The sequence below is a fragment of the Phascolarctos cinereus genome, unplaced genomic scaffold (genome assembly GCF_003287225.1).
Source record: "Phascolarctos cinereus isolate Bilbo 61053 unplaced genomic scaffold, phaCin_HiC Scaffold_5;HRSCAF=322, whole genome shotgun sequence".
Taxonomy (NCBI): domain Eukaryota; kingdom Metazoa; phylum Chordata; class Mammalia; order Diprotodontia; family Phascolarctidae; genus Phascolarctos; species Phascolarctos cinereus.
The window spans coordinates 37,140,432-37,155,883 of record NW_027555958.1 but is presented as its reverse complement, the minus strand read 5'-3'; the positions used below and the strand labels follow the sequence as shown (position 1 = coordinate 37,155,883).

General features: G+C 45.5%; 1 protein-coding gene across 2 annotated transcripts in view; it reads right to left on the bottom strand.

Moving 5' to 3' along the window:
* Positions 1–15,452, bottom strand: part of RHBDL3 (rhomboid like 3) — a 70,368-nt gene that overhangs the window by 37,588 nt on the left and 17,328 nt on the right. For both annotated transcript variants that reach the window (XM_020963175.2, XM_020963176.2), the window contains 2 exons: positions 8,255–8,413; positions 3,262–3,486 (listed from right to left, as the gene is read on the bottom strand). In XM_020963175.2, the coding sequence (XP_020818834.1) occupies positions 3,262–3,486; positions 8,255–8,413 (384 nt within the window). The remainder of the gene's footprint in view (positions 1–3,261; positions 3,487–8,254; positions 8,414–15,452) is intronic.

Sequence of the window (15,452 nt, the reverse complement as noted above, 5' to 3'; positions counted from 1 at the left end):
TCAAAATGTCTCCTCCTCCTCTCCCCCTCTAATCTGCTGTAGGCTAGGCGGCCAGATAACCAAGCTCATTATACCAGTGTTGAGAGTGAATAGAAAGAATAAAGTTCATGGTCTTTACAGGTTTGGTGGTAACTGTTTCCAAAGCTTTCCACTCCCCCGACCCAGGGTGTTCTACATAGCTGATGTTGCCACAAAATGGCCTCTGGTTCAACTGGATGCTACTATATTACTATTGTTGTGCTCACTGAGCTAAGCTACGGCTTTGAGCACTGTGGGAGTAGTAAGTCAGTCCTTCTCTCGGGACTCCAGGGAACCATTCTGTCCACTGAAGTACTAATCAGCCACACAGGCTGCAGATGAGCTGATAGTAAGCACGGCTTCTAAAGGGAACTCTGCATCATCATTATTAGCCCTCAAATAGGAGTTAATAAACAGATTAACATAGGACTATAAGCGTGAGTTCAACAATAACACACACAGAAGGGAATAGTAGGAAGAGCACCAGACTGGGAGTTGGAAGAGCTGCCCTTACCTGCCCATGAGACCTAAAGCAAGCCACTTGTCTTCCCTGGGCCTCAGTTTCCCCATCTGTAAAAGGGGCATAACAGCACCTTGCTGTGTCTCTCTCACAGGAGCCCTGAGAGGCTCAAATCAGAGTTGAAAATTGCTGCTGCAAATAAAACTGTCTGGAATGGGGTCATAGCAACAGAACAAATGAGCTCGGGCCAATGCATCAGGCTGTCTGTAACATGACGAAAATGAAAGAACCATTGGTGCTTGGTTATTAGACTGCTGTTCGTTGGGTAGAAACTTCACAGAAACATGTGACAGAGAGTTAAGCCTGGTGAAGGAGATGGGATGGGGGAGAGACGTCCTGGACATCTGGGGAGAGGCAGCCAGTGGCCAGGCTGGACATCCAAAGGAGTGGGGGTGGGGCCTGTGGGAAAAGGGGGACAATTTCTTCTCTACTGTCTTCAAATCAAATATTCCTAAATTCTTTCCTAAATTAGGAGACTTCTATCCAGATGATGCACGCTTATAACAGACTAACAGGAGACTCTATTAGAACTATATTAAAACCAGATGTGCAGCACTAAATACTGAAACGTCACATCATACATACTATATATAGATATATGTGCATGTATGTGTGTACATACATATTTATAGTAATAATTTACATCTCTAGAGGCAGCATGGAGTGATGGTTGGAGTGTAGACTTCAGCATCAAGACAGACCTTGGTTCAATATCTGTTTCTGACATATACTGGCTATTGAGACAGCTAGGTGGTACAATGTAGAGTGTTGGATTTGGAGTCAGAAAGACCCGAGTTCAAATCCTGCCTCAGACTCTAACCAGCTGAGCGACTCTGGGAAAGTCTCTCTCTGCCTCAGTTTCCTCACCTGTAAAATGTGGTCAACAATAGTGCACATGAGCACATGCACACACACACCCCCTACAGTTGTGAAAAATCAAATGAGATAACATATAGAAGGCATTTGGCAAGCTTGAAAGGGCTATATGTCAACTATGTGCTCCCTAAGGATGGGGGACTCTCTGCTTGTATTTGAATTCCCCAGAGCTTAGGGCAATGCCTGGAACATAGTAAGTGTTTCAAAAAAGCTTTGTGAGCTCAGTGGCACAAAGCTTAGGCAGCTGACAAGACTTCCTGGTTATTTGACTAGAAAAATTATTGCTTGAGGACTCCATGGCTCCTCCCTGAGGCCTCTGACTGGTAGACCAGCAAGCCTAACCTACTTAATTTCTCAGTGTCCTAAGTGATTTTCTGGGGTAATAGATTGCAGAAGAAGGATTCCTCTGCAGCAACAGATGGAGTTTCCTTATCAAGAGTTCCCTATAGCTAGCATTTATATAGTGCCTACTATGCTACTATGGACCAGGCACTGAGCTAAGCACTTTACAAAAATTATCTCATTAGGTGGCACAGTGGATAGAGCACTGACCCTGGAGTCAGGAGGACCTGAGTTCAAATCCAGTCTCAGACAAGACACTTGACAGTGTGACCCTGGGCAGTCATTTAACCTCAATTGCCTCACCAAAAAAAAAATCTCACTTGAGCTTTACAAGAACCCTAAAGGTAGGTGCTATTATCCCCATTTTACAGTTGAGGAAACTGAGGCTGAGAAAGGCTGAATGATTTGCCCAGTGTTGCATAGCTAGTAATTGTCTAAGGCTGGATTTGAACTCAGGTCTGCCTGATTCTAAGGTCCACTGCCCTATCCACTTAGTCACCTAGCTGCCAAAATACCAATGAAATCACAAGCCTAGTACAAAAACAAAACTTTAAAAAAATCCCTAAACCTGACCTTGATATTTATATAGTACTTTAGGGTTTCCAAAGTACAACATCTCATCTGAAGCTCACAGCAGCCCTGTGAGGCAGGTTCTATAGGGATTATTATGTTTATTTGACAAGTGAGGAAACTGAGGCACAGAGGTTAAGTGACTCTTGCCCACAGTCATACAGCTAGTAAGTATTGGAAGCAGGATTTAAGTTAGTTTCCTCCTGACCCCAAGCCTGGCACTTTTCACACTGCACCAGGTTGCCTAGATTATTTATATCAATATGTAAAATGTAAACTCCTTAAAGGCAGGAATTGTTTGTCTTTTTTCTTTTCCTTTGTATCCTCTAGGCACCGCACCTACCACATAGCAGAGGCTTAATAAGGGTTTGTTGATCGACTAGTGCTTCTACATTCAAAGAGTTTCTATGCTTAATCTTTCACCTTATAGGCAGAAAAGCCCTATGAGGCAGGGAAAAGAAAAGTGTCATTATTTTCATTTTACAGAGGGAGAAACTGAGGTTCAGAGAGGCAAAGAGACTAGGCTGATGGCACTCATCTGAAGGACAACTGAAATAATTTGACTCAGAATATAAAAATCAGGCCAAACTCCGATACAATGAACTCCAATGGGTTGTCTAAAACCTTTGGTTATTCTTTGGGCGTTGTCTAAAAATGAATGATGTGAGAGGACCATTCATCAACTGAGGACTGGAAAATCTTTATGTTCCATGGAAGGTCTTCAATGGTTTTTGCTGTAACAGGATTTTCCTGAAATCACAAATGGGAATTTGCTCTTCATCAACAAGCCTTTTTCTCTAGAGTTGTGCGCATCTCATCTGCCCTTCTCCCCTAGCCCTCACCTCACCTCACTTCACCTCACACCCAGTGGGGCATGGCTCTAGGACTTCACCCCACCTCACTCATCTCCCATCTCCCCAAGAAGTACCACATGCCTCCAGGAGAGTGATGGCAATCATGAACCAAGGCGGGGGGCAGCAGGTGTAGCTGTCATAGTACCACTTGCGATCAATTTCACGAGGTAGGGTCTCATAGGCAACATGGCGGATCAGCCGCTGGGAGAGACTCAGTCCTTTTTCCTCCAGCAATGCCTTGCTGCACAGGCGCCGGTTACCTTGTAGGATGGCCTGGCGAAAGCTGTTAGACCGTTTGTTGCTCATCTGTGGAGAGAAGGATAAAAATGAAATCTCAAATGGGATATTCCCTTCTCTCGAGATCATCTTGTCTGAGTTGGGGATGGGGGTGGGGCAGATGTAGCTATTTCCTTGTGAAGTTAAAGAGCATACACAAAATGGGGAATGGGAAAAGGAAGAAAGCAGAGTGAATGTGATACAGGACCTCATAGACTTCCCCACTCATATCACTCTCAGAGATGCCAATCTCTAGAGAAACATATTCCCTGAATGTTTAAGGGGTTTGAACAGAAACTCCCAGAAACATGACTGATGGTGTTATTTTTCCCTTAAGAGATGTAAATCAAGAGATGAGAAACCTATCTGGAGAAGGTGATAGGAGGGACTAAGGCAGGCAGGAGGGAGAGAACTAGGAAAAGGCAAGGGAGAGATGGATGCTGGAGCCTCCCAGGACAAGAGATATCTATTCTGTTCCCCAAGAAGACAGAATCTCAGGTGAGGAAGTTCCCAGAATAAGAGACCAAGATTGGGCAAAGATAAACAGAAACACATTGGAGCTATGGAGAGGCAGTGTGATACAATTGATTTAAAGTTGGAAGACTTTAAATCTTGCCTCTGTCTCTTAGAATCTGAGTGACCTTGGGCAAGTCACTTAACCTTAGTACCTTCATCACTAGAATGAGGAGGTCTGATTGAATGCCCTCTAAGGTCACTTCTGGCTTAAAACCTGTGATCAGTGACCTAAAAGCTGCATTTGGATGTACTTGTCCCAGAGGAAAGGTTCAATTCCTGGGTGCCCTGGCATTCAATCTCCAAGCTCAGGATATAGGATTACAAATTGAGAACTAGAAGGAATCTTGGAGATCATCTAAGGAGGTCGCATGGCTTAGTGGAAAGAGCACTGTCTCTGGAGTCAGAGGATCTGAGTTTGAATCTTGATCTTGACACTAGCTGTGTGACCTCTCTGGGCCTCAGTTTCTCATCCGTAAATGGGGGTCATCCTATATAGCCTCCGAGGTCCCTTCCTATTTTATTTCTGTGATGCTAGTCCAACCCTCTTATCTCACAGATGAAGAAACTGAGATCCAGAGAAGTTAAGTAATTGACCCAAGGTCACAGGTTAAGGTAAATAGCAGAGCTGGGCTCTGAAGCCAAGTCCATTGATTCCAAAGCCAGTATCCTTTCCACAGGACTCCACTGCCTCCCAGCTGAGCTCATTTTCAGAACATTACTTGACCCCCAACCCCAGGCAGTGAAGACATTTTATTAAACTTTCAAATTGAGCCAGACAAGACTCAGCTTCATCTCTTCAGGCTGTACTTAACCCCTGCCTATGACCATACTAACCACATCCTCAGCATGGCTCTGCACAAGCCAGCCTGCCGACTCTTTCCTCCCCTAATGGATCAACACGGTCCTAAAGCCAATCTATTCCCAGACTCTGGGCCTTTGTCCTGACTCTTTCCTGTGCCTGGAATGCTCTCCCCTTTCATCTCTGCCTCCTAGCTTCCTCCAAATTCCAACTAAAATCCCACCTTCAACTGATAGGCAGATATTGCCTATCACAGACAGACTCTCTTCTCTCTTCACATACTTTTTTCCTCTTTCCTCTCCCACCAAAGCTGCAGACATGCAGAAAGACATTCACATATTTCCTCTCTTTCCTCTCCCCAAGTATTACAGACGTACAGAAACACACATACATACTTTCTCCCTCTTCTTACTCAAAATCTACATTCCCTCTTAATTATAGTGCCTTTCCTCTGATAATTATCTCCGATTTATCCTGAATACAGCTTGTTTGTACACCTATTTGTCGTTTGCCTGTTGTCTCTCCATTAGACTGTGAGGTCCTCAAGGGCAGGGACTATCTTTTGCCATCTTTGCAGCCCTAACACTTAGCACAGTGCCTGCATATAATAGGTGACTAATAAGTGTTTATTGACTAACCCAACCTCTTTTCAAACCTGGTTTCCAGCCAAAGAGAGGTGAAGGGTTAGCAAAGAGGAGAATGTTTATCTCTTTTTTTTAATGGCTGTTATATCTTGGTGTCTTTCCCATGGTCCTTTGTGGCTACTTCTTTTGGCCCTTATAATCCTCAAGTCTGGTAGACACAGCTCTTCAGCTATGACCAGAGCAGCTGTCTGGGGATTATCAGACTGTTCTCTGCTTCAAATAGTCCAATTTGCCTATGGAAGCCTAGGCTCAGACACTTGCAAGCAATTATGCTGGAGGGGAGAAGTCCAGAGCAGGTGTAAGCTTGAGCAAGTGCAAGACAATGGTGAATGGGTACATTAAGTGCTTTGTAAAGAGCTACAGGAAAGTGAACTATTGTTATTATTATTCTAGCATGTGTAAGGAAGATGATGACTTTGGCTCAGGATTAAATAAGAGAGTTGGGTGACATCAAAAAAAGCAGGCAAGGTTTTCAGGGATCCCAGGCTGCTTCTGCCCTAAAAGGCCCTTCTTTTTTTCCATTACAACATTTTCCCAGCAATGCTTCTTGGCTGCAAATCACATCACATCACGATCTCCAAAGAAATAAAATTGCAGGAGGCCTAGTGGGCAAAGGAGACAGCGCCCAGCAGGCAGAAGCAGTCTGAGGCATATTGCCAACAAAGATGTGTAAGAAGAGTGTGCTCCAAGACCTCTCCCCTCCCCCCATCCTGGCCCAGGAAACCTTCCCTGAATGACCCTTCTGGAATCTCTGTGGCCCTTCTATTCCTGGGCCTTTTAGCATTTCATTTTTACTTCATTCATTTGCTCCAATTCACAGATTGCTTTGAAATGTCTTATTCAGTGGTTTCAAGTGTATGTACTTCTTTTGTTCAACTCTTGAGATGGGGACCACATTTCCTCATCCTTTTTAACTCCATACCTCTATCTCTCTAATATCCACCCTCTATCTTCTCTCTCTCTCTCTCTCTCTCTCTCTCTCTCTCTCTCTCTCTCTCTCTCTCTTAATATCTGTAAACAGACAGAAACATACACACACAGACACCCCTTTTCTCTCCTCTCCCTGAATATCATACATAGACTTTCTTCTCTCCTCATATATACTTTCTCTTTCCTTTCCCCTAAAACTGCAGACATAAAGAAAGATTCACATATTTTCTCTCTCTCCTCTCCCCAAATATTACAGACATACAGAAAGACATATACATGTGTGCGCATGCACACACACACACACACACACACACACACACACACACACACTTTCTCCTCTTCTTCAATGTCTGCAGATGCATTTTTTCTCTCTCTACTCCCCCCAATGTCTACAAATAAACTCTCTCTCCCTCTATCTCCTTCTCTCTCTCCCTCTCTCTCCCTCTCTCTCTGGCTCTCTCTCCCTCCCTCTTTCTCTCTCTCTCCCTCCCTCTCTCTGACTCAAACAGGACACTTTGTACCACACAGTGCTGATACTTAAATCTGAGATAGGGATGGACCTGGTAATCTCAGGGAGTGGCCTGGGGACTTCAGAGGTTATGTAATTTGCCCAGGATCACACAGTCAGGATCTGTCAGAGGTGAAACTTGAACCCACGTCTTTCTGGCTTTAAGACCAGTTATCTATTCACTATGACACAATTACTTCTCAAAGGCAGCTAGGTGATAGAGTGCTCCAGCCTCAGACTCTTACTAGCTGTGTGACTCTGGGCAAGTCACTTACCCTCTGTCCATCTCTATTTCCTCATCTGCAAAATGGGGGTGATCATGGCACCTATCTCCCAGAATTATTGTGAGGATCAAAGGAGAAGTTATTTGTAAAGGGCATAGCACAAGGTCTGGCACATGGTAGACACTTAATAAAACCCTTGTTCTGTTCTCTTTTCCCCTTACAAATGGGATGAGATTTACTTTTGCACATATATATGTATATACATATGTATATATACATATATATACATATACATACATATATGTGTGTGTGTGTGTGTGTGTATCCTTTCAACAAATTTTGGAATAAAAGCATATAGATTGCAGTGATTCTCTTGGTTCAATCTACAGGATATACCCTTTAACTGCCCTCAGGGACCCTCTTTCTTGCTTCTTCCAAGGGCAACATGGAAGGAGCTGGAATCATCATGCCCATTTTACAGACAAGGAAACTGAAACCCAGAGAGAAGACTTCAAGTGGCCCTCCCACACTCGATGGATGGCCTCACTGAGATGAGAAGGCTGGCTTCCTCCTGCCTGCCTGCACCAGCCTAGCACTCATTTCTCTAGAGCATAGGTGACAAACCCTGTCCCCATAACACCCCCAATGCTGCCTGAACCAGATTAAAATGTAATTGGGAAACATTTAATGAAATAAATTAAAAAGCAATAAAACATAGATAATATTACCATGTTGTTTGCTAAATCAATATGCAACCCGAAGGGATCTTTAGTAAGGTTTAATGGCAGCCCTTCCTATTGGAGTTTGACCCAACTGTCTGCCTCATCTGCGATCTTCTCCATCATGTATGTCCCAGGTGGAATTCTGCCTGCCTGATCTCTCCTCCCCTTAGATCAGCTTGACTGCTGTCACCTCCACCTCCCCACCCATGACAATAACCGCCTTCCACAGGTAGGTAGTCCTCCCTTCCCGAATCAGACTAGACATAGCCCCAAGATAAAGGGAGAGCACTGAGATACCCTCTGTCAAGTGGACACCGATGATGCCTTAACCCTTTCCATCCCCCACTAAAGCATCACCATGGAGCAGTCAGGATATGAGCTCCAACGAGATTTTCACCAGTGAGCTGAAAAGATTGAGGGACCCAGAGGGAGAGTACCTTGGCTGGTTTGCTCACCAGGTTGACAAAATCCTGATAGCAGATGTGTCCATCCGAATGGCTGTCGGCGAGGGCCAAGAGCACCTCTCTCTTATGCGGGTCTAGCTCGGAACCATGGCTTTCTAAGAGGCTCCGGAATTTGCCTGTGCTGATGTAGCCGGTGTTCCCAGGGTCAAACTGCAGAAGGAAGTAGACAGTGGGGGAATCAGAAGGAGATCACAGATCCCCTTTGGATCTAAACCAAGCCTGGTTCCTTCTCCACCATCCCTTGGGTCTCATCTGGGGCACCTACCTAGCCTAGTGGCTACTGCACAGCGTTGGGAGTCAGGAAGACCCCAGTTAGAATTCTATCTCCCACCCTTCTGAGTTGCATGACCCCTGGAAAATCTTTTCACCTCTCTCAGGTTCAAGTCAAGCCAACAAGAACTCATGTATTTATTTAAAAAAATTTTAAAAAAAGTTCTCTCTCTTTTTTCTTACATTCAATTTTATTTTATTTTCAGGTCTGAATTCTCTCCCTCTCACTTCCACCCTCATCCCTCTCATTGAAAAGTAAGAAAAACATAACCTGTTACAAGCATAAAATCAAGCAAAACAAATTCCCACATTCGCTACGTGATTCATATAAACATACACATGTGTGTGGGTGTGCATGCACATATATATGCAGGTGTATGTACACAGATAGATACACATATATGTGCACATGTATAAATATACATATATACATGTGTATACACATGTGTGCACATATGGACGTAAACATTTTTATTAGCACTCTGAGCCCATCATCTTTCTATCTAGGTAGCATTCAAAAGGCATTTATTAAGTGCTTTCTGTTTGCCAGGAGCCATGCCAAGTGTTTGGGGATACAAAGAAAGGCAAAAATTCAATCCCTGCCCTCAAGGAGCTTACCTTCTAATGGGGAGGAGGGGAACACTGGTAGAATAGATACAAGATGTACATATGTATATGTATACACACTCTCGCACACGCACACGCACACACACACACATATGGAAAGCATTTTGAGAGGGGAAAGGCATTAGCAGACTCAGTTCCCCCATTTGTAAAATGGGGATAATTACAGCCCCTACCTCTTAGGGTTGTTGCGAGGCTCAAAAATGTAAAGCACTTTGCAGACCTTAAAGCTCTATATAAATGTTATTATCATAATTTATTAATTCTCCATTTGTTTTCCATCAGGCCTTAAGCCCTCTGCCTTTGGCCAAAGAACCTCAGGACCATTTCTTTGGCCCATTTAGCTTCTACTGCTTTGTCCCAAGTCATACGATACTAGGCCATTGAACTTCTGAGGTAGACGGGACTATATAAGATTGCCTAGTCCAAGAGTTGGGAACCTGTAGCTTTGAGGCTACATGTGGCCTTCTAGGTCCTCAAGTGCGGCCCTTTGAATCCAAGTGGATTTGTTCTGTGAAGTTTGGATTCCATCAAAGGGCCACACTTGAGGCCGGAAGGCCTCATGTGGCCTCGAGGCCACAGGTTCCCCATCCCTAGCTAGTCCAACCCCTCCCTTCATAAAGAAATTAAGGCTCAGAAAGGGGCCATCAAGCTGATAAGGGGTAGAGCTGGGACTGGACCCCAAATCCAGTGCACTGACCACTGAGCCCTCCCAGCATGCACAGGGTCTCCCGTCCTGTCTTCTCAATCCACAGCTTCTATGAATGCTGTAACAGAGGTGATCCCCGCCCCCCCCAGAGTGTCTGCACTGGTCCCATATGCTGAATATGTACCTTGGTCTTTAACAAGAGGTCATGGCACATGTCGCCCCAGGCGACAGCACACACACCTAGCTCTACACCGTCCTGCAGTCCTGCAAACGAAAGGACTCCTCTGATCTGTCTCTGGGCTCACAGGGACCTAGCCCAGGAAGGCTGGGGAGCTGCCAGCTCCAGGACACAAGCGAGTCCCACCTGGCCTAGATGAGCTGGTAATCTCCCAACTGAGCATCATTAGCAAGCCAAGCCATGGGCAGGAACGGGGTGATAAGTCCCCTGAGAGCTGATCCAGCGAGCTCCACAGCCTGCCTGGCACTCTACCCTGGCAGGTGGGTGCTTTCTTTAATGTGATGACAAGGCAGTCGCTTCTCTCGCCCACGGAGGGGGAGAGTCAGGAATCCAGGCAGGATTCCGAAATCTGCAGAGAGGCAGCTGGCTGGAAGAAACTTCCTAATTAGAAAAGCTGCTGAAAACAGGAATAGACTACCTTGGGAGATAGTGAGGTCCCCATCACTGGAGGTCTTTAAGAGGTGACTGGATGAGGGCTCATCAGGGACACTGTTGAGGGGATTCCTGCCTAGTACAGGTTAGAGTAGATGAGCTCTATCCTGCCCTCTCCCCAGGCAGAGAGGCAGCAAGGTAAAGTGTAAAGAGCCCTAGATTTGGAATCAGAGGAACTGGGTTCAAATCCTTCCCCTGCCACTTACTGCCCACGTCCCTTAAGTAAATCTTCACCTCTCTGGGTCTCAGTTTCCCCATCTGTACAATGAGGATTTTGGATCAGATGGCCTCTAAGATCCCTTTCAGCTCTAGATCTAAGATCTTACAATAGCCCTAGGAGGCTACACTTTCTTACCAAAGAACTCCCCCATCAATATCCTTCTTCTCTCTTCCCTGACCCCTCCCCCACTCCCCCAAATCTATCCTTTGTCTATTAGAGAAAGTGCTGGATGGACAAACATTTGCTGTAGCTGATCACCACCAATATGTCCCCAGTAGGTCCTGCAGGAATTTGGTATCATCCCCCCATCCTTTGGGAGACCAGGCCTCTGGCTGGGGGTGGGGCTGGGGAGGGTGAGCTCTGGGAGAGAGCCCATCTGCCCTCATTCCATCTCCAGACAAAGGACCACCTGCTCTCCTCCATCCCTTGGGTACTCCCCCATTGTCCTAGTGACCATGCTTGCCCTCTGCCTCTCTATACCCTTACCCTCCCACAAGCACATGACAAGGGTCCTAGTGGATGAGCTAGAAAATAAATCGGAGTGAGTCCGAGCATCTTTCTCTCTGCCAAAATCTTGCTCCTTTAAATAGGGGCCAGACGGGCCAAGCAGAGGGGAGACTGGCACCCCTACTAACAAGATGCCAGGGAAAGCTGAGCACATATGAGGGGTGAAGGCAGGGCAGCAGCAATAGGAGCTTCTCAGACACAGCTGGGCTGGCATCACTTGACCAATCATCCCCAACAGTGGGTAAGAAAGGGGCAAAAATAGTATTCGGAAGAGGGCTGGGGAGGGGGCACAGACTGATAGAGGTTTCATGAGGGTAGAGGAAAGAGGAAAATAGTTAAAAACAAAACAAAACAAGAAACCATTGACATGCAGACAGAAGTGTGGGGAGAAGAGGGGGAGGACTAGGGCAGAAAAAAGCCCACTGACACCCCCACCACCCTTGACTCCCACCCAGTGAAATTCTAAACCTAGAAAGGAGGCCTGCTTTTCACTTGAGGAGAACCAATGAACAAGTCAGAAGGAAATTTTGAAAGAAAAGCTTATCCCAACTGGGAAGTCTGTCTTATAGCTTCATGACCAAAGACAAATTATGTAGCATCTCCAAGACTCATCTTTTGCACCTCTAAAATGTGGATGCTTGCAGAAGGGCAATCTGACTGGCTTCAAAGCTTACAAGACCTAGGTTCGAGTCCTGCTTCTAACATATGATGACTGCATGACCCTGAACAAGTCACTTAACCTTAAAGAGTTTTGGGCAACTAAGACTGAGTAGCAGACACTTTAGTAGAGTGAGTTTCCTCACCCTATGCCAATACAATCTCACATTCTGTCACCATATTTAATATCTGTAATGCCTAGCTCACAGGGTAGCTGTGAGGCTTCAATGAGATAATGTGCGATGAGTGCTTTGTAAATTGTAAAGCATAATACGTCAGGCTTAAACGTTAAACCTGGAGTCAGGAAGACCTGAATTCAAATCCAGCAGCAGACACTAGCTATATGACCTTGGGCATGTCATTTAATCTTTGCTCAGTTTCCTCACCTGTAAAATGGGGGTGATAAAAGCACCTTCCTCCCAAGGTTGTGGGGATCCAGTGACATACTTGTAAAGTCCTTTTCAAACTTGACAGTACTCTAAAATGCCAGACGTTATGATTATTATCTCATTCTTCTTCCGTGGGGTTCAGATAGAAACGATCTATCCTGCAAGCTCTCCTCTATCTTCAGGCTCTCTCTGTCTATTGGCTGTTTTTCTACTGCCAAAAAACATGTTCATGTCTCCACCATCCATTGCTGCTATCATCCCGCATCTCTCCTCCCCTTTGTGCCTAAACTCCTTCACAAGGCTGTCTACAATAGGCACTTTCAATTCATGTCCTCTCACTTTCTTCTTAACTCTCTGCAGTCTGGCTTTTAGCCTTGGTATTCAACTGAAACCCATCTCTCTGACTTTACCATCGATCTCTTAATTGTCCATTCTAATGGCTTTTTCTCAACCCTAATCTTTCTTGACCTCTCTGAAGACTCTGACAGGTTCATCCCCGCTCCCCCCGCCCCCGACTCTCTCTACTCTTGAGGTTTTTAGGACTCTCCTCTCTCCTGGTTCTCCTCCTCCCCATGTGATTCCCCTTCTCAGTCTCCCTGGCTCAGTCTTCACCCTGGAATGCCCACCAAGTGTGGGAGACCCACAGGGCTCTATCCTGGGCTCTCTTCTCTTCTCCTACTCTAGTATTTTACTTGGGGATCTCAGCACTTCCCATGGATTCAAATCTACTCATCTAGCCCTAACTTTTCTGCTTGGCCTCCACTTTCAAATCTCACTGGGCATTTCAAACTACATATCCTGTAGACAGCTTGAACTCAATAAGTTCAAAATGGAACCCATTTTCCTTCTCCCCAAACCCTCCCTTCTTTCTAACTTCTTTGTTACTGCTGAGGGTATCACCATTCTTGGTCACCCAAGCTCACAGCTTAGATATCGTCCTTTGCTCCTTACTTTCTCCCACCCCAACATATCCAATCTGTTGCTAAGGCCAGCAGCTCTCATATGTGCCCCCTTCTCTCATCAGACACCACCACCACCCTAAGCACAGGCTTTTATCACCTCATTCCTGGACTATTGCAATAGTCTGCTGGTTAGTCTTCCTTCCTTCAACTCTCTCCCATCCAATCTGTCCTCTACTCAACTATCAAAATGATCTCCCCAAAGTGCCATCATCTCATTCAGAAACTCCAGTGGCTTCCTATTACCTCCAGGATCAAATTTTTATAGGATTTTATAATCCTCTGTTTGTTATAAAATTCAAGATTTTGTAATCCTCTGTTTGATTTTCAAAGCCCTTCATAACCTCTAACCCCTCCCACCTTTTCACTCTTCTTACACCTAATTACCCACCCCTGCACTCACATACTCTGAACTCTTGGAGCCCCTAACATTGGAATTCCTTAATGTTTCTCAAATAGGATGACTCCATTTTCCAATTCAGGTCATTTTCTCTGGCTGTCTCCACATGCCTGGAACTCTCTCCTTTGTCATCTCCAACTCCTGGCTTCCTTCAAGTCCCAGCCAAAGTTCCTTCTATAGGAAGCCTGTCCCAGTCTCCCCTAATTCCAGTGCCTTCCCTCTGTTGATTATTTCCAATTTATCCTGGCTATGTTTTGTTTGCATTTGTTATTTACTTGATTACTCCTGCCTCTTTGTGACCCCATTCGGGGTTTTCTTGGCAAAGATAGTGCAGTGGTTTGCCATTTCCTTCTCCAGCTCATTTGACAGTTGAGGAAACTGAGTTGTTTGCATAGCTCCTTGAAAATAAGGGCTGTCTTTTGCCTTTCTTTGTATCCCTAGTACTTAACACAGTGCCTGGCACATAGTAGGTACTTAATAAATGTTTATTGATTGACTACAATTGTACTTATTCGTTTAATGTTCTGCTGACTATTGCCAGTTGGATAAAGTGACTTGTTTCTGTGATTATTAATTATAATGGCTTCTATCCCAGATTGGCTGTGACATAGAGGGCCAATCCTTCAGCCTCGTTCTGCCTCCAAGTGCTTCATTCCCTCCTACTTGTCAGACAAAAAGTTTGGGCAGGGACCCTCATTAGGCACTTTCAGAGAAAACTAGCCCTAAAAACAAAAGGCAATAAACACTCTATTGTTTTAATACCATAAAATCCCCACACCTCCCCCTACCATTATACCACATCTAGGATGAGAGAGCTGATCTGATTGGATGGGAGGTCTTAAAAAGCTCCTAGAGCCTTAAAAGAAGGGTCTTAACCTGGGGCTCAAGAACTTAAAAAAAAACCCAACCCTTTTTTAAATAACTGTATTTCAACATGATTGGTTTCCCTTATAATCCTATGTATTTTATTCTATGCATTAAAAACACTCTTCTGAGAAGATATCCATAGGCTGAGTCACCATATTGCCAAAGGGATACAAGACACAAAAGAGGTTAGAAACCCCTCCCCTAAAGGAATGGAGGTATATCTAAATTAGGGAAGGGAGAAAGAGAAAGTACAGAGCAGCCTAGGGGTGGTCTGAATCCACAGGGAGGTGGGGAGGTGGGGCGTGGACAGCCTAGAGCTGGGTTGCTGGAGGAATGTGAGCAATGAATGGGGCTCCAGGGGCCCAGCTGGGAGAGATGAATTGGACCTGTGGGTTAAGGGAGTAGCCTCAAGGCAGCAGGGCTCTGAATAGCACCCAGGGTGGCTGGGGCTCCAAATGAGGCATAAGGCCAAGTTAAAGATGCAGTCTGAATGGGCTGGGGGGGAGCAGAGGGAGGCTAAACGGGACCAACAGGGAGCCCATTAACACAAAGTGCTGACACTAAAGGAGAAGCCCCCCCCCCAAATCCCCTCCTCCCACCCACCTGCCAAGGCCGTGAAAAGAGCCTCAAGCGGCTCAGCGGGAATTTTTAATCCAGCCAGCACCCCCGCCCTCTGGCCCTCTAATCCGACCCAGCTCCTCCCCTCCCCAGAACCAGGCTCTCAGACATCCTGCACCTCCCCTTCCTCAAATCCTTTCCCTGACACTCTAATACCCCAAGTAGCTACAGACACTGCCTGGTGTCTTTCCTCACCTCCTCAAGAGGGGGAAGGAGGATCCAGAGAAAAGAGACCTTGATTCAGAGCTGAGGAAGCTGGATTCTAATTTCTTTGTGCCTCAGTTTCCCCATCTGTCAGATGGCACGATCTCAGGTAGCATGGTGCAGTGGGCAAAACTTTGGATTTAGAGTCCAATGAG